We start from the raw sequence: 23,904 nt of genomic DNA, 5'->3' as shown, positions 1-23,904 counted from the left end.
CGAGCCTCAGGTGTGTCAGTTGTGAGGGGACAACTGCGCAGCTTGCGTAAGGTCGGCTCCAGGCTAGAATCCCTTCGTTGCCTCTCCATAGCGGCGTGGAGGGGGTTCTAGTTTGATGCCCCACGATAAAACAGTGCTCCTCCTCAGTGAGGTCGTAGCTTTGTTTTCCTGGGGCCGTGATTCCGAGTCTGTGGTTCAAGTCCCCGGATACCCTCTGCCACCGCGCTGGCCCTGCTTTTCAAGACGAAAACACCCGACACGGAGGATGCAAGCTTGGTGTTTCATTATGAGAATATCTCCGAGCTCAGGACGGCTGCAGCCCGTGTACAACGGGGCTTACTGCCGATGCTGCTGTGTCTGGTAAACACCGTTCTGTGAGAGGGACGTGTGTTGCCTTTTCCATTTTTCTTTTGGATAAAAAGACGAAGAGACAGCGGCTGTCTGAAGTGTTGGCCTGTATCGCTATTCCTCACGTTATACAGCTTCAGTAGTAGCCGCTCGCTACTGCGTTAGCTGGTGGCTATCGATAGCCGGTAAAAGCTAACTGTTAGCCTAAGTCGTAAGTCGTTACCGATACCGATATACCGATATTGTCCAACTCTTAATTTCCGATACCGATATCAACCGATATCACATTTTAATGCCGATATCGGCCGATAATATCGGACATCATTTCTATAGAAATGTAAAAAAATATCGTTTTATTTTTTTTGAAAACCGATACCGATATTTTCCGATATCACATTTTAATGCCGATATCGGCTGATAATATCGGTAGGCCGATAATATCGGACATCCCTAGTTAGCCTGATGCTATCAGTCAGCCTGGAGTTAGCTGTTAGCTTGTGCTACAACCATTGGCGCTAGCTGTGAGGAAGTAGCGGGCCCTGAGCACTCTGACTACGGCGTCATCTCTGGCAGAAGATGTCGTCAGGCGTGCACCATGACCGGCCGCAGGATGGGGGCGTCGCGCCGGAGCGAGGCTCCAGCCGTCGCCGCTTCTGGCCCCGCCAGTGAGAGGCCTCGTCAACGTGGTAGCCAACCTGTGTTTGCGGCAATTTCGTCCTACGTACAGGGGTGCAGGTAGGTGTCCGTAGGACATTACCCCACTCTTCCTTCCTCCCCCTCCCGAATGTTTTTGGTTAATAACGATGTCTTTGTTTAACAAAACATATGTTACTTCACTGCATTGGGAGATACGACGTGTGCTGAACTCGCAGCTACAAATGCTTGGAGTGTTGTACAGTTTCTTTGAAAATTGTTTTGGTTGCTATTTTGTATAGCTTAGGTTCTAGCATTTGGCCAATGCTTATGTCTTTCTCTCTACTTGAAAACAGCATTATCTTTACGTGAGTAAATATGAACTGGGTTTTTTTATTGTATGATGAGAAGTTGTGTGTGTGTTCATGTAACGTTTAGGCAACGTGGCTTGAGTCCACAACTGGCTGGGGGTTAACCTACAGAGTTGTACATAGTGGCATATGACCAAGGGCTTGAGTCCCTCTCTTAGCTTGTTATTTTCTTAGCTTAACACAATGGCGCCCAAGCACGGATATATCCGGCTTTCGAATCCATGCTTAATGGACCGAAGGACGGATATATCTGTGGCAAGTTGTTTTGGCTTTTATTCCATTTTAATAACCTATTCAAGGTCGCCGAGCTGCACTGCAGATGTACCCTACTCTTTGAATTCGAGAAAGTGCATTACCGGCCAGATCCTCTTAGGGGCGCTATCGCGATAATGCAGTGTTCCCTGTGGCCGAAGTTGTCTTTTTTTTTTATCTCTAATGTAGTTTTCTACTCACCTGAAGCGATAGCTATTGTCTGTTCCACGGAATACATTTTGGATCGCGGATTTCACTATGCAATAAGGGGATTTATCATCAGCCAATGGACATATCGATCTACCAGATGGCGATCGATAACGGGGAAATGCTCGGGGGGATCCAACCGGCTCATGGTAAGATATTTTTCACGTAAATTACAGCCCGATCGGGCCTTGTTATGATACGATACGATCAGCGTATGTGGCTACTTAGATGAACACGGTTATTGGTAATCAATAATAAGAAACAACGTCCCCCGCCCCCCCCCCCCCCCTTTCATGCATACATGCTTGAGGATCGTGCCGATCATATGCAGTTTGAGTTTTAACTGTAGCTTATGTATAACGGAAATGCCATTGGATATAACGTTAGTAGCTATTAGCCCTTTATCTAGCCTTCCAGGAAATATACTAGACCAAATGCCGTATAATGCTTATATTCACGGCGCTATAAAATGAGAACGTATTGATGACATTTTTTTTCTTTAAGCCATTTTGAAGGGACGGTTTATGGACTCAATTGACAATGAGAATGGACAGATAGCAATACTATAAAGTATAGATTTAGCTCTACAAACAGCCCCAAGTCTGTTTACAAATGCTGGTAGTCTCTAGTGATATTAGACTCATCCCAGTGGCCGCCAATGTGTTAAGGGTAATGATGAAAATAACGGGTGGTAAGTTTTTCACACATAAGCCAGAGCCGTGGATGAAGCCGTGGATGAAGAAAACCTGTTTTTTACACAAACGAGGTTATCGGCTGTGGCTGGCGTGCATGATGTACAGCTTTTACTCTACAGGTGAGTGTGCTTCATCTGGCGCGCCATGCACCTGGTGTCACGGCTCTGCTTTCTTTTGCCGTCGTATCAGGGGTGAGGTGATATGATATGATTTTGTTTACAAAACGTGTGTTGATTCACTATATTTTTGGGGATACGGTGTAAACCCACAGCTACTGCTGGGATTGCGCTCTTGCTTAGAGGGTGGTGCAGTTTTCTCTGATAATTGCTTTGGTCGCTATTATGTATAACTTAGCAAGGCCTGTAGCTAGCACTTGGTCGAGGACTTATGTCTCCTCTCTTCCTAAAAGACGGTGTTCTTCTTGCGGTAGTAAGAGTGAACTCCCTGTCGGGCTGGGAGGTCAGCGCGTCACAGGGAGGGGGAGGGGGGGGGGTTCCCTGGTTCCACTCCATATTAGGATGGGTGGGTCACAGGTTTCCCCGGCCATGGAATACATCACTAGGCGCGTTTTCCTATTGGCCATGAGACATATCCGTGAGTTTTCAGGGTCTGTGCTGCAGACCGCTGTCATTGTCAAAGTTGGATGATGCGATGCTTTCGAAGACTGTTTGTCTTCTGCTCTGCTCTCTATTGAAGTGTGTATTGGGCCGTTGGTCACTTGGCCCAATTATTACATATATCTTTTTCAATTGTTTACTCATGTAGAGGTCTCTCTGGGGGAACTTCTGTCTTCCCATCTTATATAAAGAGTGGAATTGACAGGGTTTTTACCCTCAGGCGCGTCATATGAGACCCGTGTCTGTGTCTTATAGGCCGACTTCCTGCTGCTCGTCCCAGACAGCATGGAGGAAACGTTGTGTGGTGTTTCTTATTAGAATTCGCCGTCGATGTGTTTCGGGTTCTCGAAGTGCATATACGCTAGTTATGAAATCAGCGTATGGTCTTCGAGACCAATTAGCGCTGGCCCTGGGTGCTTTCAATGTTGAAACCACTTTATGGGCTGGCGCGCCTTGGTTGCCCAACTTCATAGAAACAGCGTTTTTTTATGTGGGCGGCTGGGAAGGAGATTTTTTACTAGGTTAGACTCGACGGCTCACGTACATCTCTGGGAGGAGATGACGGAGTAGATCAAAACATTGGCGGAGGGGTCTCACGCCCATGAGGTGGGTCACCAGGAGCAGTGCGTTCGTGTACTGACCATCTTGGTGGCGCCCTCTGTGATGTTTTGGATCGACACGCGTACCTACCCCCCTCTTAGGACTGGGGATGGCGGCGTGACTAGGACACGGGACTGGTTCTGGTCACGCCGGACCAGGTCAGTTTAACCCGTTGCCCGCCGGGGCGGAGATCTGCTGTTCTGGTACCCCGAATGACTTTGTGCTTTTCCGGGGGGGAAATGCCAGGTCGGGCCGGACATCGCGGGGATTGATGTCATGGATGTGTGTGTCATGTGTATGCCACCACGAGTTGCCCTTAACAGTGAAGTGCTTGGTCCATACTGTGTTGTACCTTGCGCTGTGTTAGGGGGCTTGGTCCTTCTTCATTTGTTTCACCCCTCCCTCCCTGCTAGGCCGGGGATGGGAGGGGGCTGTCGGGGAGGTTGCCCTGTCAACTCCTCTAGGCATCCCTGTGTAGGTCCCGGTCCGCCAGGCCCAGGTCGGGACTCGTCCTTGTTAACCTGTTGACCTGGGTTAACCCTTTGAAAGCTGAAACACTTGTACTGCTTGTATAGCCTGTGTATACGCGCAGTTATGTTTCTGAGTTTTCTTTGTGGGTTAAAGGAAAACTCCAACATTCTGGGAAATTCGCTTATTTGCCATCTACCCTGGAGTTAGACAAGAAGATACATACCTTTTTCTTCTCTGTGCATGCAGTAGGGGTAGGAAGACGTTGGGAACTAGGCTAATGGAGGAACCTACTTCCAGTGACTGACGCTAAGCTAGGCTAACGGTGCGCGTCTTCCTACTCCTACTGCATGCACAGAGAAGAAAAAGGTATGTATCTTAACACTCCAACATTTTGGGAACCCTGGAGTTAGACAAGAAGATGCATACCTTTTTCTTCTCTGTGCATGCAGTAGGAGTAGGAAGACGTTTGGAACTAGGCTAATGGAGAAACCTACTTCCAGTGACTGACGCTAAGCTAGGCTAACGGTGCGTGTCTTCCCTACTCCTACTGCATGCACAGAGAAGAAAAAGGGTATGTATCTTCTTGTCTAACTCCAGGGTAGATACCAAATAAGCTAATTTCCCAAAATGTTGGAGTTTTCCTTTAAGGGAACAACCGCCTCCTGTTAAACTAAACATAGGGGGGTGGTTGGTTCCCCAGTGTGTTGGTAGCAGAGTCGACTCTCGGGTTGAGGCCGGGCCTGACCCCATCTGCCCGAGAGTATGCCCCTGCATCTTTGATGACATCTGCCAATTGTGTAAGCCTCTTCTCTGAACCTCGAACCCGCTGGATTGATGAATTGGCGGGGTCGGGTTTGTGGAGTTTGTGACATGGTGCACAGCATACCGAACGCCCCTTCCGCCGGGATACTGTTCTTGCAGTAGACCCCTTAGGCGCCTGTCTAGTCCGCAGTGCTCCGGGCACAGGTCGAGTTCTGCTCTTGGGGCCTGTTGCCTGGAATGAGGGATCAACCTCCTTGGAGGGTTGTCTCCCCGGCACGCCGACTGGCCCCGCAGTGTTGTAGGGGGGTAGCCTCTTGGTGAAGAGTGCTTCAGAGTGGCGTGCCGAGGGGGGAAGGGCTTGATTTGGGCCCTGTCCGATACGCTGGTGATGTGGGGGGTGGTGTCACCAGTGACCGTCTGGTGGGGTCTTGATGCCGCGGCCTCGTTGGCCTCACCAGGCCCCTTTTTCAGGGGGTCCTAGTCCTCGGGTTGTCCTAGGGCTGGGACCTCCTCCACGCTCCACTGCTACAGCCTTGCCACAGGGTTTGGGTTCTTGACCTCCGACCCCGTGATGTTTGGGCCTTTTTTTGCTTCATGTCCGTTCCCTGGTGGCATGTGGGATGCGCGCTCGAGTGGTCGCGGGCCCTTCTAAACAAAGGTAAGTCCCACGGTCTGCTCACCCTGTGCGTTTGAGGTGCTAAACCCTCTTCGCACAGTCGGGTCCGATCTCCTTCCCGTCCTCCGCTAGGGGGGGCCGGGGGGCTCGGATCCTCCCTGGTATTCTGATGGTTGTAGGGGGCCTCAGCGGGTACATCTGTCACGCTTTTCGCTCTGCTCAGCTCCTGTGTTCAACTAGAGCAGAGCGTAAAGCTATACGATTTATAACGTAAGGTTATTCTATAACCCTAGTTATATGAGTATAGCGAGCGCTCTGCTCTGACTCACTGAGGGCCCCACGGTCTTCTCCTTTGGTGGTGAAAGACTTGGGAAGGAGCTGATTGTGTGGCCACGACCCCACTTATATAGGAGCAGATGTGGGTGTGGCCAGGCGGAGGTGAATAGGGGTGTACATGTGGAGAACGTTTTTTCATTATTAGAATGGATTAAAGGGATAGTTCCACTAGAGCAGAGCGCTCGCTATACTCATATAACTAGGGTTATAGAATAACCTTACGTTATTTATTGTTGTAACATACCACACAAAATAGATTGCATGATCATGTATTGTGTTTTTAAATATCAACATTATCTGGCCATCCAATATGATCAAACTCCTCTGACCTCGTCTGGTCTCTCCAAAGACCCAAGAGACGGGACAGTAATATATATATATATATATATATTTGTGGAAAAGGCTAGTATATTACACTTAGGCTATACTAAACATGTAAAGGTACACAAATTTGGTACAGATTGATCTATCGTGAATCTGTACTCGCGGTACGGATGTACGGAAAGTACCCTTCAAAATACCATGTTCGGTACCCAACCATAGTGTTGAGTGCATAGTAGTAAAGACATATTAGTATAGGTAGGGCTTACCTCGAATAGTCGAATAGTCGACTAATCGATCGAAAGGAGCCGTAGTCGACTGCCAACCTCTTAATGCAAAAAAAATAAGAAATTAAATATATTTTAAATTTTTTTGGCATCATTCTTTCCAAAAGCAAAGAGGCCTAGAAGTGTGGCTAAACGCTAATGGCACGCATACCAGAGGCTAACTGCCTAAGAAAACAGGCACAGAGGCACTGAAAGAGGATTTCACCCGTCTAATGAACACACTAGACTAGACAAATATCAAGATGTATCCATCAGTGGACCAATTGCATGCTTTCGCAGAGGACAAGAAGCCTTCAGTCGACTCGTTCAGACATGAACACATTGTGCGCCATAAACGGAGTAAGTCGTTATTGCCCGCCATGCGTTGAACGCCAACAACGGCGTACGCCGTTTTTGGGATCAATATTTCATTTTTTCGCCATGGCATTCATAATTCATCCAGCCAACCTCCGGACTCCAGCGGGACCCTGTATGAGATTGCAACGTCTCAATACCGCCGCCCAGTGGATGGTCGGGCGAGTTACACTCTCGCTAAAACTCGCTAAAATCGGTGAGTCGAGGAAATCTGTCCGGCAGTCACATCTTGTTACGGGACTCCAGACAAACACTATAGTGCATTTGGATCGCTTTCATAACGCAATAATCTATATGATTTCGGCGTTTATTGCACCATACAAACCGGAAATGGATGTAGGAGATCGGCATCAAATAATTGGGATATTTCTCCTCCAGTCTCATCGGCGCACGGTAAGAGGACACTAACGTTATTTTTAGGGATGTCCCGATCCGATCACGTGGTTTTCCGAAGATCAAGATCGACAATTTTTTTTAAAAAAAATCTGCAATTTTTTTTTTCTTTTTAAAATTTTTTTTTCACGTCTTAAACTCATACTGAGGCCTTAGTTTTGGTTTTAAATTGCATATCATCATTAATTTATTTATTGTCACACAGAGCAGAAGAATTTTGCCAAAACAAACCAATAGTATCCAGCTGCAGAACGGCAGACCAGCCACCCTCTCAGACCCAAATTAATATTTTTTTCCTTTTTTTTCTTCTTTTTTTTTTATCCCAATTTCTCACATTACATTCACCCTGAATGTTGACGTTATCCAGGTGAAAAGTTTACTTCATAAATCATTTGATGTATAATTAAATCAAACGGAAATGCGTTTGGGTCTGAGGCTATGGTTAGACTAGTGTATTCCTGGCGTTTTTTTATACGTTTTTGACGACGTTTGATGTCCTATCTACACAGAAACGCGTTTTTTGGCGTTTTTTTGTGGATACGGCTGAAACGCAAAATTGTGTTTGCGTTTGGAGATACGCAAAAAAACGAGTCGACAAACAGCGTGTAGTCAGCACGCTAGCCGTTGTTGCGAAAACGCCCATGCGCAGTAGATACCATCTGCGTGCCCTTCCGGTGACAGCAGAGTGTGTGTGTGTGTGTTTGGGACAGAGCTCCGTGTCCCAAATAGCTTCAGCTACCATGTGTTGTCAAGTTATTGTTATAAGGACCCCAGTCCAAGCTACAACAGTCTGCATTCCCTTAACAATTGTTTGTATTGAGCCGTATTGTATTGTACCCATATGCAATATGTTAAATAAAGTTTACATCCATTCATTCTGCTAGCATTACCGATGGCATGAGCAGCTGGCTAACGTGAGCTATCAGGATTCAGACCCTGTTAGCTCAGAGTTCCTCTTTCAACTTAAGAAGCATTAAACAAAATGGCCCAGTCATCTATTCACCTTTGTTTAATACACACAGCGTTGTCTCTAATGTTATCTAACTACTGATAGCTCGCGATATCATCAGTTTTGATGCTGGCTAAGTAGCGTGAGCTAACGTTAGCTTCTAGCCACAATGCTATATTGTTATAATGGCATACTCCATTGACGTTAGCATGCAGCTAACAATGCTACAATGCTACCGATAGTTTTTTAGCCTAAACTATCCGCTCTTGGTGGTCACTTGTGTTGATGTTAGTTTTGTTTCATCAACAAATGACAGGCAGAACACACAGTGAATGTATCCGTTTTGTTTATTGCACTTTTATTAGGCTTTGCTGAAAAAAGAATTGCTGCATTGAGCAAGATGGTGGCGCGGCATAGGCGCCTGCCTTATTGACATTTTGCTGGAGCTTCCAGGAAGTGTATTGGCACATTCGTTCTGATTGGTTGAAATTGCCTTCATGTTTGCCACCTACTGCCACCTACTGCTTTGGCAGTGTACTACATCAGTGTGCTCTGGTGACAAAAACGAAAAAAAAAACGAAAGTGTGACTCGAGGCGATACGCGGCGATGCGTATAAGAAAACAATACGAAGATGATACGAAAGGTGTAACCTCAGCCTGAGAGTGTGGCTGGTCTGCCGTTCTGCAGCTGGATACTATTGGTTTGTAAATAAATGATCGGGATCGGATCGGGAGCAAAAAAACGTGATCGGGACATCCCTAGTTATTTTCAGCCCGATTGTTTATTCATTTCACTGCAAACCATCTGATCAGCGTATCAACCCATAGTAAATAAAGCCGTTACTGACGATCAAGGAATTATAAACGACCCCCCCCCCCCCTTTCCTTCACGCATGATGAAGCATAATGTATACCGATCATATACATTTGAATTTTTTTATATAGCGTGTATAGGAAAGAAACGCCAATCGATAATCTATATGCTTCAGGGCCTATAACTACTGTTTTTGGAATTACAGCAGAAAAGATTAAAAACATACTTATATTCTCGACGCTAGTAACACAACAATGTATGAATGAAAAAATATAACTTTCCCACATCCTGACCGATAGATAATCATAGTAATAGTAATGTCAATATAGCAATACAATTTAAAAAGTTATAGCTCAGTTCAGTTCAGTTCAGAGTATTTATTTGCCACATGGAATCATACAATCAGAGTTTCTTCATTACACAATCATAATTATCATTCCATGGACAAAAGGAGCAGGAAGAAGAATAAATCTTATAGTTACCTGCCCCTTATTCCTAAACTAAACAAGTATTTACTTAATGGTCGGCGTACAACCTAATTTACACAAATAATCATTTATACCATTATACAAGAAACATACAATCCACAGTTAAACAAGAAAAAATTTAATAATAATAAAGAATAAAAAATAAAAGAAAGAGAAAAAAAAGAAAAGATCTCACTATTCAGATCACATTTGATTTTCATACTGACTAAATATTTTTTTTTAATAATTTTTTTTGAATTGATAAACACTATTACATCCCTTAAGCTCGCTATGGAGCGAATTCCACAACTTTACACCAATAACTGAAGGACACATCTGTCCTGTGGTACGTGCAAACTGATGTTTAAAATTGTATTTTCTCCTACTAAACTCACTTTCTAGCCCTGCAAAGAAGGTAAACATCTCCATAGGCTTTCAACGGTGGCAGACTGGCTATATTGATGGATATAACCCATGGCGACCAATGTGTTAAGCACCCCCACAGCCCAAATGGAATAAAAAAAAATGTATAAAAAAATATTTATATATATAGGCCTATATATTTTTTTAGTTTTTACATTTTTGCATTCTGGGATAGGCATATTTTGGCCAATCAAAGTCGACTATACAAATCCTTAGTCGGGGACAGGCATAGTAGGTAGTAATATAGACTTAGTAGCATAGTAGGTAGTAATATAGACTTAGTAGCATAGTAGGTAGTAATATAGACTTAGTAGAATAGCAGGTAGTAGGGCTGTCCCCGACTAAGGATTTGGATTTTTTTTATCATTCCATTTGGGCTGTGGGGGGTGCTTAACACTTTGACTGCCGGGAACCGTCTTTAGACGTCTTTTCTGGCCATGCTAAAGTTGCCGGAGGACGCGGTACGTCGTCCTTATATCAATATTTCAAAAATCTGCGATCGGATTCATATGTCCCCTCCGCTGGCCTGAGATCCACCAGCAGGACCCACTGAGCTCTCTGGCGGTTCAGGAGCGCCATCTGGTGGCCGATCGGCGCAATCGCCAAACAGGATGTTGCATAGAGGTTGTCCTAGACGTCCGTAGTACTTCCGGGCGCTCGCTATAGGTCATGGGACTCTGGCTCGTCACGCTACACGGTGATCGATTGGCAATAACTCGATAAACAACATGATTTGGACGTATATACCATTATACAAGCTGGAGATGGACCGGGTAAAAATATATCCCATAATGATAAGATTTCTACTCTACGATGATCGCCCAACGGCGCGCGGAGACTGGGGTGAGTTTCAGCGTGTAACGTTACCGTCTTCGATACTAACTGCTATTATCAACATTTGACCCACATTAGATGATTGGTATAACGCTGCCCACGGAATTATAAACGCCCCCTCGCCCATCCGGTCAACATCAGATGACGTGTAGTAACTTCTAGAAGTACGTCTAGTTGGAATTTTTTATATCGCGCTGATTGCCATCAAACTGTATTTCATCATCAATATAATGCATTTGGGGCTATATATCACGTTCTGGAGAAAGCTGCAGAAAGAGATGAAAACATACTTATACATTAGACCATACTTTACTATGAATATGTGAATGAAAAAGTTTAACGTTGCTACACAATGAACAATACATATAGGACTTTGAATGGGCCCTAATAATGGCAATGTAGCAATAGAATTTAAAAAGTTATAGCCCTGCAAAGAAGGGGACTTTCTCCATAGACAAATAGCGCTGGCAATCTATGGTATATCATGAATTTAACCTTAGGCAGCCAAAGTGTTAATGTCTGAAGGAGTCGACTGAAGGCTTCTTGTCCTCTGCAAAAGCAAGCAATTGGTCCACTGATGGATACATCTTGATATTTGTCTAGATTAGTGTGTTCATTAGATGGGTGAAATCAAATCAAATTTATTTATAAGGCCCGACAACACACGTTAATGTCCCCATGGGCCGTACATGTCTTCTTTAAACAAGTCAAGAAGAAAACATAACAATAAGTCAAGAACAGAACAAGAACACCATAAGGTCCAACAAATTTAAAATAAATGCAAATAAATGAAAGAATGCAAGCACTCCCAGACATACCCCACGCGAAGGTAAGGAAAAACTCACTAAAACCTAACAATAGGGGAAAATGCTCCACAGGCAGTGTGGAGGAGAGAAACCTTAGAAGGGCCATTCAAGGGGGGATCTCCCTTCTTAGATGTCGGTGATAGTAGTGTTGCAGACTAACAGTTGGTAAGCATGCACTCAAGTGTGTAGTGAAACACAGATGAGTGCATGCAATAGCAACTGAACATTTTGAAAGATTAAATATAGAGCTGATAGCGATAGCAACTGAACATTTTGAAAGATTGAAGATAGAGCTGATAGCGAATCTATTTGAGGCACAGGGGCGGCGCAAAGAGGTTCGCGTCCTCCCCGTCTTAATCACGGGACATTCAACACTCCGGTCATTGCTCAGAGACAGCCGGAGACAGGGAGATAGGGGGCGGCGCAGAGAGGGTCTCAATGGGGAGCGACGACGCCTCCCTTGCGGGCCATCTGGGCTGCTGGCCCAGATGGCATAACAGGACGCATACTCAAGTCCTGTGCCAACCAGCTGGCCCCAGTGTTCACCGCCATATTTAATCAATCCCTGGCAGAGTCAGTGGTCCCTGCCTGCTTCAAGATGTCTACCATCATCCCTGTACCGAAGAAACCCTCCCCAACATGTCCAAATGACTACAGACCGGTGGCACTCACCTCTGTGGTCATGAAATGTTTCGAGAGGCTGGTCAAGGACCACATTTGTGCCTCCCTCCCAAGTGATATGGACCCTATGCAATTTGCATACAGGACAAACAGGTCCACCGACGACGCAGTCTCCCAGGTACTGCACAGCACCCTCTCGCACCTTGACCGTCAGAAGGGGGGCTATGTGAGACTGTTGTTCATTGACTACAGCTCAGCGTTCAACACCATAGTCCCCACCAGACTGGTGGACAAGCTGATCGAGCTAGGTCTGAGCTCCGCCCTGAGCGCCTGGGTACTGGACTTTCTGAGCGAAAGACCCCAGGCGGTCAGGGTGGGGGGTCAGACCTCCAACACCATCACCCTGAGCATCGGGTCCCCCCAGGGCTGTGTTCTGAGCCCCCTGCTGTACTCACTCTACACACATGATTGTGTGGCCAAGTTCAGCTCCAACTCCATAGTGAAGTTCGCAGACGACACGGTGGTGGTGGGGCTGATCTCGGACAATGACGAGAAGGCCTACCGGGAGGAGGTTGAGGTACTGGAACGCTGGTGCCAGGACAACAGCCTGCTCCTGAACATTGGTAAAACCAAGGAGCTGATCGTGGATTATAGGAGAGGACAGCAGGAGACGCACACACCACTGATGATCAACGGGGCTACCGTGGACAGGGTGAGCAGCTTTAAGTACCTGGGGGTCCACATCTCAGAGGACCTGACATGGTCAACACACATAGACACAGTAGTAAAGAAGGCGAAACAGCGCCTCTACCACCTGAGACAGTTAAGGAAGTTCAGAGTATCGGGGAAGATACTCCAGTCCTTCTACTCAGGAGCTGTAGAGAGCATCCTGACCGGAAACATCACTGCCTGGTATGGAAACAGCACGGCACAGGACAAGAAGGCCCTACAGAGAGTGGTGCGCCCAGCCGAGCGTACCACGGGTATTGCACTCCCCTGCAGGTTCTATACAACAAGAGGTGCAAATCCAGAGCCTGCAGAATAATGAAAGACCCCCACCACCCCAATAACAGCCTGTTTCAGCTGCTGAGGTCAGGCAGACGCCTGCGAACCCCAGCTACTAGGACAGAGAGGCTTAGGCTTAGCTTCTTCCCCCAGGCCATCAGAGTCCTGAACAATGAACATTGAGCACCACAGAACACTGAACTATCCACACATAAGCACACATGAGCACACACACGACACGCACGCTGTGCATGCTCACACACTAGCAGCCACTTTAACACTTCAACATGAGCGGGCACACACTCATGCGCACACACTCACACTTATTGCCAAAAGGAAAGGCCACTTTAAATCAGTATTAGCAACAGTAACAGTGTATTGCACTACCAAAGCTACCTAGCATGTCCTATATGCTCTGTAAATAACTATGTACAGATACCGATTTTGATGTCACACCATGTTACCTGTTACCTGTTATTGCAAAAAAAATTTATTGGATTCTATTATATGTTGTACCCACTGTATTGCACATCGTTGCAATATACAGCATTTCATTGTATACTCGTATGCCGTGACAAATAAAACTCTTGACTTGACTTGACTTGACTTGACATCATCGCGGGACGTCCAGCACTCCGGTCACCACTATGAGACCTCCGGAGACAGGAGGGCACGCAGAAATCCTTTTTCACTGCCTCTGTGCCTGTTTTCGTAGGCAGTTAGCCTCTGGTATGCGTGCCATTAGCGTTAGCCACGCTTCTAGGCCTCTTTTCTTTTTGGAAAGAATGATAAAAAAATAAAAAATAAAAAATAAATAGTATAATGTTTATTTTTTATTTTTTTTGACTAAGAGGTTGGCAACGGCTCCTTTAGACCGATTAATCGACTAATAGGGGTCAGCCCTAGTAGGTAGTAATATAGACTTAGTAGCATAGTAGGTAGTAATATACAGTAGACTTAGTAGCATAGTAGGTATTAATATAGACTTAGTAGCATAGTAGGTAGTAATATAGACTTAGTAGCATAGTAGGTAGTAAAATAGACTTAGTAGTAGCATAGTAGGTAGTAAAATAGACTTAGTAGCATAGTAGGTAGTAATATAGACTTAGTAGCATAGTAGGTAGTTATATAGACTTAGTAGCATAGTAGGTAGTAATATAGACTTAGTAGCATAGTAGGTAGTAAAATAGACTTAGTAGCATAGTAGGTAGTGATATAGACTTAGTACCATAGTAGGTAGTTATATAGACTTAGTCGCATAGTAGGTAGTAATATACAGTAGACTTAGGCCCATGTTAGACTAGTGTTTTTGTGGTCGTTTTTTGAATACGTTTGAATACGTTTCATGTCCCTTTTACACAGAAATGCGTTTTTTGGCGGATACGTTGTGGCCCCTACTGAAACGCTAAATTGTGTTTTCCGTTTTTGAGCAGCGCCAAAACTCGCCGACAACAGTCGTGTAGCCTTCGAAAACGCCCATGCGCAGTAGATACCATCTGCGTGCCCTTCCGGTGACAACAGAGTGTGTGTGTGTGGTAAGGCTGAGCCCGAACGTTCGAACGTTCGTTCGTTAAGCTGACATTCGGACTTTAATTAATGGGTTCGAACGTTCGGTGAAAAAAAATAAAGCAGGCGCAACGACGGTGAGGTGATGTGAAGCGGCGCGTCCCCCGAGTCGCTCGGCTCAACCAGTATGGTCTCTGCCGGGCTGTTGCTGGATACTCAACCAGAGCTCTAGTCTCAACCAATGCAATAGAACAATTTTGATTGAATGACAGGCGATTCTGCCAATTACGTCACACCGCTTGCACCCGCCTCTGCTGTTACCACCAATCGGCAAGCGTTTATTATTTTTTTACTTCCGGCAATGCCGCCATTGATCTGCTTGCGAGAAGCATTAACGTAGCGTTAGCTCCCCGCCGAGGAAGTAAAAGTCGTAACAAGGTTTCCATAGGTGAACCTGCGGAAGGATCATTAATGAATACCAGCCTTTTTCGGCCACGGAGCGCAAGCTTCATGGCGGGAGGTGGTTGCGTTGGAAACAACTCTGGCCGAGGCGGCAGGCGTGTTGGGAGCCCGGCGGGACCCCCGCGCCGGTGTCTCTCTGTCTCTCTGCCGTCCCCCGTTCCGAGGTAGACGGTGGAAGGAGCCGAGGCGCGCGCCTCTCTCCTTCCCGTCGACCAAGAGTGAATACCTGTTATTGAACGTGTAACACTAACTATATACTCAGTAGCTTGTTTATTTTCTTCTGAGTGCTTTGTTTAATTACATGTTTACATGAACAGCCACCACTGTAAACAACATGTTTTTTCACCAATAGATTATGCAATGCCGCCCTCCGTAGGACTAGGATCTATAATACAAAAAAATAAATAAAATTATATATATAAAAGAAAATTAATAAAAAAAGAATTTTTATTAAAACATTTACAAAAAATGAACGTTCGAACGTTCGTTCGATAAACCCTGGCGAACGTTCGAACCCTAAAAACAGGGTTCGGGCTCAGCCTTAGTGTGTGGGTGTGTCTGTGTGTTTGGGACAGAGCTCCGTGTCCCAAATAGCTGCAGCTACCATGTGTTGTCAAGTTATTGTTATAAGGACCCCAGTCCAAGCTACAACAGTCTGCATTCCCTTAACAATTGTTTGGATTGAGCCGTATTGTATTGTACCCATTATGCAATATGTTAAATAAAGTTTACATCCATTCATTCTGCTAGCAGTACCGATTGGTTGAGCACTGCCACTGGCTAACATGAGCTAGCGTTAGCTATCAGACCCTGTTAGCTCAAAGCTCCTCTTTCAACTTAACAAGCATTAAACAAAATGGCCCAGTCATCTATTCACCTTTGTTTAATACACACAGCGTTGTCTCTAATGTTATCTAACTACTGATAGCTCCCGATATCATCAGTTTGGTGCTGGCTAACTAGCGTGAGCTAACGTTAGCTTCTAGCCACAATGCTATACTGTTATAATGGCATATTCCATTGACGTTAGCATGCAGCTAACAATGTAGCTACCGATCTTTTTTTAGACTAAACTATCCGCTCTTGGTGGTCACTTGTGTTGATGTTAGTTTTGTTTCATCAACAAATGACAGGTAGAACACACAGTGAATGTATCCGTTTTGTTTATTGCACTTTTATTAGACTTTGCTGAAAAAGAATTGCTGCATTGGGTAAATAGGCAAAGATGGTGGCGCCCATAGGCGCCCGCCTTGTTGACATTTTCTTTGCAGGAAGTGTATTGGCACATTCAAGTTCTGATTGGTTGAAATTGCCTTCATGTTCGCCACCTACTGCCACCTACTGCTTTGGCAGTGTACTACATCACTGTGCTCAGGTGACAAAACGAAAGTACTCGGGTTGCAAACGTATGTCTCACTTGGCTACCGTTGCGTTGCGATCTGGAGAAACCGAAAACGAAACTAAGGTGTAACCGGCGCCTTAGTAGCATAGTAGGTAGTAATATAGACTTAGTAGCATAGTAGGTAGTAATATAGACAAGGACGATTATTTAGTGACAAAGTGCATGATAGTAGATGACAGTATGAAGGTTCGTTTTTCATTTCAGATATTGATTGAAGAAGTGTGTTTTTAGTCGACGAAGGCGGGAACATTCCTCATGTCATTCTAAGTTAACAAAGCACTTTGAGGAACCATGAGGATCAATGTTCAATAAATATACATCCTGATATGTTGTTTTTTAGGTCGATACCAATATCACATCTCCTTCTCCTTCCAAGTTTCTTTATTAGTTGTCATACAGAATACTTTGCATGAAATGTTTCTTTCTGTGTGCTCCTGAGAGTGTGCTAGATAATAACAAGATAGTATAAAATAAGTATAATAAGTATAAAATAGAAAGTCAAGAAGTCAAGTACGTAAACAAGTGTAAACAACAAAATTGTTCAGTGTATCTATATATACAGTATGTACAGCTGGTACAAAAATGGTGAGGTATAGCTTAGCTTGTGGTGCCACCTTGTAGTGGTGAGGTGCAATAAGGAGGTGCAATAAGGAATGAGAATGATGTGCAATTTCCTTACCAATAATATAAATATAAATATAAAGCGTAAAGTGTGTCTAAAGTGGGTGCTACAGTGTGTTGTTTATTTAAGTGAGTGTATGTGCGCTGTGGGTGTGTTGATGGTTTGCTTATTGTTCATTGTTCATTGAGCATCCTGATGGCCTGGGGATAGAAGCTCCTTCTGAGTCTCTCTGTGCTTGCCATGAGACTCCGGTAGCTCTTGCCTGACCGCAGCAGTTCAAAGAGGCAGTTGTTTGGGTGGCTGGAGTCTTTGATTATTCTCTTAGCCCTGTAGTAAACGTGATACATTGATGATGATGATGATGATGATGAAGACTTTATTTCAGACTCAAGGTCCATATTACACATATACAAAACAACAACAAGAATACAATAACAAAAGAAACAAGGCCAACAACATAGATTCAAATACATTAAAATACATAAGGGCATCGATTCCAATGTTTCCACAAATCAGAGGAGTACCTTGTATCACTTTGTTTTACATCACTTGTATCACTAACCTATTATCTTGTTTTTTGACTAATAAACGACACATAAAATCAAGTTCCTCAGCAGAGCATGGAAGGTGGGGACATTTGTAGTCACTAACAAATGGCTTGCACTAGTCCGTCTTGGGAGCTTAACACATTGACCGCCAATCACGTTGGATCTCTGGTGATCTCGGTGCATCTGGGAAATCCATCCGGCAGTCACATATTGTTGCGGGACTCTAGACACACATCCGTGTATATGGATCGCTGCCATAACTCAATAATCGATATGATTTGGGCGTTTATTGCGCCATACAAACTGGAAATGGATCTAGTCGATCGACGTCAAATAAGTGGGATCTTTTTCCTCCAGTCTCATCGGCGAACGGTAAGAGGACAGTAACGTTACTTTCAGCTTGATTGTTTATTCTTTTCAATGCAAAACTCTGATCAATATATCACCCATACTACATAAAGCATTTACTGACGATCACGGAATTATAAACAACCCCCCCCCTTTCATCCGTGCATGATGAGTCATAACGTTTAGGATCGTATTCAGTTGGATTTTTTAATATAGCGTGTATCGCGAATAAACTGCAATCGATAATCTATATTATGCGTTTAGGCCTATAACTATAGCGTTCTAGGAATTACTGCAGAAAACGATAAAAACATACTTATATTCTAGACGGTATTTTCGTATGAATCTATGAATGAAAAAGTATAACGTTCCTACATCCTGAACGATAGATAATCGATGTTGAATGGGCCATAGTAATGTGTCACCCCCCCGGTCCTATTGGACCGGCCATCGGACTTTCAACACCACTCATGAACAATACCCTATTGCATTTGTGCCTGTCTATGTTTATTAATTTGTTCTCTGTCATACTCACTAATCTGTTGTCTGTGTATCTGCTGTCTGTGTTGTGCCCCATTGTCTAGTCTAGTGATTTCTCCCCTGTGTCTGTATCTATGTGTTATTTAGTGTCATCATGTTTCAGTATTTTACCCCAGGTTGTTCTATCTTTTCCACGCAGCTGTGTCTTGTTCCCAATCACCCTCATGTGTCAATTAGTCTGTGTATATTAGTGTTGTCTGCCCTGCCTTCCTGTGCTGGATCATTGTTCATGTTACCCTCGTCCTGTGTGCTGTCAACCTTATGTTTCTCCGTATTCCCAGTGAGTCAGTTTTGTATTGTTTGCCACGTTAAGTAAAGAGCTTATACTTTCATCCACGACTCGTGCTTCATCTATTTCATCCTCCACTACAGTACCTCTCCTCGTGTTAAGTCTGCATTCCGGGTTCTACTCATCTCTACCACCGACATGCCAACGAAACGTTCCAGGAATCGTAACAGTAATGTCAATTTAGCAATACAATTTAAAAAGTTATAGCCCTGCAAAGAAGGTGAACATCTCCATAGGTTTAGACTGGTGGCAGTGATCATACATTGATGGATAGAAGCGTGGCAGTCAATGTGTTAAGGAGGATCCTAAATGCATCATTATATTCTATCTGCAGTTTTTTTTTATTTATTTTTTTGCTATAATTACACCATAGGTGTGCAGTATAAAATGGAGTACAATAGGCTCTGAACAGGCTTATTTTTACATTGTCTGTACACATACAATTTTCATGGCAACATATTGGCCTGTGCATACAGTTTGCAGCACTGGCGCTGTACATCAACATCATCACACATTACTTGAGCTCTGCATGTCTTGTTGTTGCAGCCTCTCTGAGTCGATTACCTATCAAATGGATGGCTCCAGAGTCCATCAACTTCAGGCGCTTCACCACGGCTAGTGATGTCTGGATGTTCGGTGAGATACAGCTGTGTGTGTGTGTGTGTGTGTGTGTGTGTGTGTGTGTGTGTGTGTGTGTGTGTGTGTGTGTGTGTGTGTGTGTGTGTGTGTGTGTGTGTGTGTGTGTGTGTGTGTGTGTGTGTGTGTGTGTGTGTGTGTGTGTGTGTGTGTGTGCGTGCGTGCGTGCGTGCGTGCGTGCATGCGTGCGTGCGTGTGTGTGTCTGTGTGTGTTACAGTGCATCAATAATAACGCTTTTTCCCTGTCAATAACGATTCAGATTCCTGTACTCGACCCCATAACTTTTTTGTGTACTTACTTTCTTTGCACACATTCATTTAGTTTGACAGTTATTGAGAGTAAATGAGTTTGAATATGGGTCATCTGGGACATTGAATCCTTGTGTTAATTACAGCTCAGTGAAATGATAAGGTAACAGTTCCCTATAAGACAAGGTGTTGATTTGTTTTCATCTACATCATTTCATGCAGCTGTAATTAACACAACGCAAGGATTCAATGTCCCCGATGACATCACTGGTGGCCATATTCAAACTCATTTACTCTCAATAACTGTCAAACTAAATTAATGTGTGCAAAACTGTTTAGAGCTTTTGGACGTGTGTGAGATTATGTTTGAAATAAATAGTTTGGTTTGTGATCTGTGAACCATTTTTCCAACCATTATGCTATGTATATATATCAAATCATCAAATCAAATGTATTTGTATAGCCCGAGATCACATGGAATTGCCCCCCATGGGCTGTACAAATCAAGAAGAAACATCACAATAGATCCAGGACAAAAAACACCATCAAATCCAAATATGCAACACCCCCAGACCTTCCCCAATGAAGATGAGGACGACTCACTAAAAACCTAGCAATAGGAAGGAAAAAAAGCACCACAGGCGGTGTGGAGGAGAGAAACCTCAGAGCTGTTCAAAGGGGATCCCCCAACAGGATGTCGGTGATAATATAGTGTTGCTATGGATGATAGATGGATGGAGAATAGAACAGGCGAATAATTGGTATGTGTATGTACAGTATATATACAGGTAATTACATACATACATACATACATACATACATACATACATACATACATACATACATACATACATACATACATACATACATACATACATACATACATACATACATACATACATACATACATACATACATACATACATACATACATAGTATCTAAAGTACATAAGACATTTTTATTTTTATTTAAATAAATAGAGCTAAGAACAACAGCAAAAAAGCATAGGAAATCAAGCGCTGGTATGGAAATAAGATAAAGGCTAAAAGTCAAGGCTCGGAGCTCAAAGTCTCAAAGTCACACTCCCAAGGGGGCAGGAGAACCACACTCCCCAGGGGGCAGGAGAACCACACTCCCCAGGGGGCAGGAGAACCACACTCCCCAGGGGGCAGGAGAACCACCCCCCCCCCCCCCCAGGGGGCAGGAGAACCACACCCCCCAGGGGGCAGGAGAACCACACTCCCCAAGGGGCAGGAGAACCCCCCCCCCCCCCCCCCCCCCCAGGGGGCAGGAGAACCACACTCCCCAGGGGTCAGGAGAACCACCCCCCCCAGGGGGGGCAGGAAAACCACACTACCCAGGGGGCAGGAGAACCACACTCCCCAGGGGGCAGGAGAACCACCCCCCCCCAGGGGGCAGGAGAACCACACTCCCCAGGGGGCAGGAGAACCACACCCCCCAGGGGGCAGGAGAACCACACTCCCCAGGGGGCAGGAGAACCACCCCCCCCAGGAGGCAGGAGAACCACACTCCCCAGGGGGCAGGAGAACCACACCCCCCAGGGGGCAGGAGAACCACACTCCCCAGGGGGCAGGATAACCACACTCCCCAGGGGGCAGGAGAACCACCCCCCCCCCCCCCCCCCCCCCCCCCCGGGGGCAGGAGAACCACACCCCCCAGGGGGCAAGAGAACCACTCTACCCAGGGGGCAGGAGAACCACACCCCCCAGGGGGCAGGAGAACCACACCCCCCAGGGGGCAGGAGAACCACACTCCCCAGGGGGCAGGAGAACCACCACCCCCCAGGGGGCAGGAGAACCACACTCCCCAGGGGGCAGGAGAACCACCACCCCCCCCAGGGGGCAGGATAACCACACCCCCCAGGGGGCAGGAGAACCACACTCCCCAGGGGTCAGGAGAACCACACCCCCCAGGGGGGCAGGAAAACCACACTACCCAGGGGGCAGGAGAACCACACTCCCCAGGGGGCAGGAGAACCACCCCCCCCCCCCCCCCCAGGGGGCAGGATAACCACACTCCCCAGGGGGCAGGAGAACCACCCCCCCCCAGGGGGCAGGAGAACCACACTCCCCAGGGGGCAGGATAACCACTCTGATCCAGTTGAAGGAGAGCGGGCAGGTTAGACGCTGTAGGTCAACTGAGGGCGACGTAGAGCAGATCCAGCGCCTGTGGTGCTCAGATCCAGTTTGAGGAAGAACAGCCGCTGCAGTCGACGCTGTTGGCCACATCAAGGACGGGGCAGAGAGGACCACACCACCTTGACCATCACCTCAAGACGTCCACTCACAGTGTGTGTGTGTCTCTACATGTGTGTGTGTGTGTGTGTGTGTGTGCCCCTCAGCTGTGTGTGTGTGGGAGGTGCTCTCTCTCAGTCAGCAGCCCTTCTTCTGGCTTGAGAACGGGGAGGTGATCAACCAGCTGGAGGGGGGGGTCCGCCTGCCCAAGCCCCTCCTCTGCCCCCCCCCTCTCTACTCCCTGCTCTCCCAATGCTGGTCCTACGACCCCCACGCTCGTCCTACCTTCACCCAGCTGGTCTGCAGCCTCAGGTACACACACACACACACACATGCGCACACGCGCACACACAAACAAACACACACACACACACACACTAAGGCTGAGCCCGAACCCTGTTTTTAGGGTTTGAACGTTAGCCAGGGTTTATCGAACGAACGTTCGAACGTTCGTTTTAAAAAAATGTTTAATAAAAAAAATTTTAATAATTTTTTTTTTACATTTTTTTAATAATAATTTTTTTTTTATTGTATTATTATAGATCCTACGGAGGGCGGCATTGCATAGTCTATTGGTGAAAAACATGTTTACAGTGGTGGCTGTTCATGTAAACATGTAATTAAACAAAGCACTCAGAAGAAAATAAACAAGCTACTGAATCAAAGTATGATAAACAATAGCCCTTGCAGTCACGTAAGGGGCTAGATAAACAAATGCATTCGTTTTGTGGCATTAACCGAACGTTATATAGTTAGTGTTACACGTTCAATAACAGGTATTCACTCTTGGTCGACGGGGAGGGGAGCCGGGAGGAGAGGCGCACGCCTCGGCTCAACAGACCCGTCCACCGTCTACCTCGGAACGGCCGGGCTCCCAACACGCCTGCCGCCCGTCCGCCCTACCACCGTTCCGAGGTAGACTGTGGACGGGTCTGTTTCCAACGCAACCACCTCCCGCCATGAAGCTCGCGCTCCGTGGCCGAAAAAGGATGGTATTCATAATGATCCTTCTGCAGGTTCACCTACGGAAACCTTGTTACCGATTACTTCCTCGGCGGGGAGCTAACTACGGCTCCCCGGGAGCTACGGTAAGTCTGTTGAGGCTTGCCGATTGGTGGTAACAGCAGAGGCGGGTGCAAGCGGTGTGACGTAATTGGCAGAATCGCCTGTCAATCAAAATAGAGCTCTGGTTGAGAAATAGTATCCCGCTGCAGCCCGGCAGACCATACTGGTTGAGCCGAGCGCCTCGCATTCACATCACCTCAACCCCGTGCGCATCCTTTATTTTTTTTTCACCGAACGTTCGAACCTATTAATTAAAGTCCGAATGTCAGCGTAACGAACGAACGTTCGAACGTTCGAACGTTCGAACGTTCGGGCTCAGCCTTAACACACACACACACGCATGCACGCACGCACACACACACACACACACACACACGCACGCATGCACGCATGTTCAATTGTTGTTTTTGGTGTCTTATAATCCCGTAAGGGATGGGTGATCGGACGTGATCATTCATTCATTCATTCATTCATTCATTCATTCATTCATTCATTCATTCATTCATTCATTCATTCATTCATTCATTCATTCATTCATTCATTCATTCATTCATTCATTATTCATTCATTCACTCACTCACTCACTCACTCACTCACTCACTCACTCACTCACTCACTCACTCACTCACACACACACACACACACACACACACACACACACACACACACACACACACACACACACACACACACACACACACACACACACACACACACACACTCACACTCTACCTGAGAGACAATTACTTCATGGGGCGACAGTGGATCAGGAGGCAGAGTGTTCGTCTGGTAATTGGAA

The 23,904-nt window shown here is 45.7% G+C and overlaps 1 protein-coding gene across 1 annotated transcript in view; it reads left to right on the top strand.

Annotated features, from left to right (window-relative positions):
- The window catches only part of LOC311235746 (protein-tyrosine kinase 2-beta-like), a gene marked incomplete at its 5' end in the record, with an annotated part of 197,699 nt that overhangs the window by 90,245 nt on the left and 83,550 nt on the right, over positions 1-23,904 (top strand). Inside the window, 2 exons of the mRNA XM_084323215.1 lie at positions 19,446-19,535; positions 22,148-22,352. Of these exons, the coding sequence (XP_084179341.1) occupies positions 19,446-19,535; positions 22,148-22,352 (295 nt within the window). The remainder of the gene's footprint in view (positions 1-19,445; positions 19,536-22,147; positions 22,353-23,904) is intronic.

This window comes from Notolepis coatsorum (genome assembly GCF_963971535.1).
Source record: "Notolepis coatsorum genome assembly, chromosome: 1".
Taxonomy (NCBI): Eukaryota; Metazoa; Chordata; class Actinopteri; order Aulopiformes; family Paralepididae; genus Notolepis; species Notolepis coatsorum.
The sequence above is the reverse complement of the archived record's forward strand: the minus strand, read 5'-3'. Positions and strand labels throughout refer to the sequence as shown.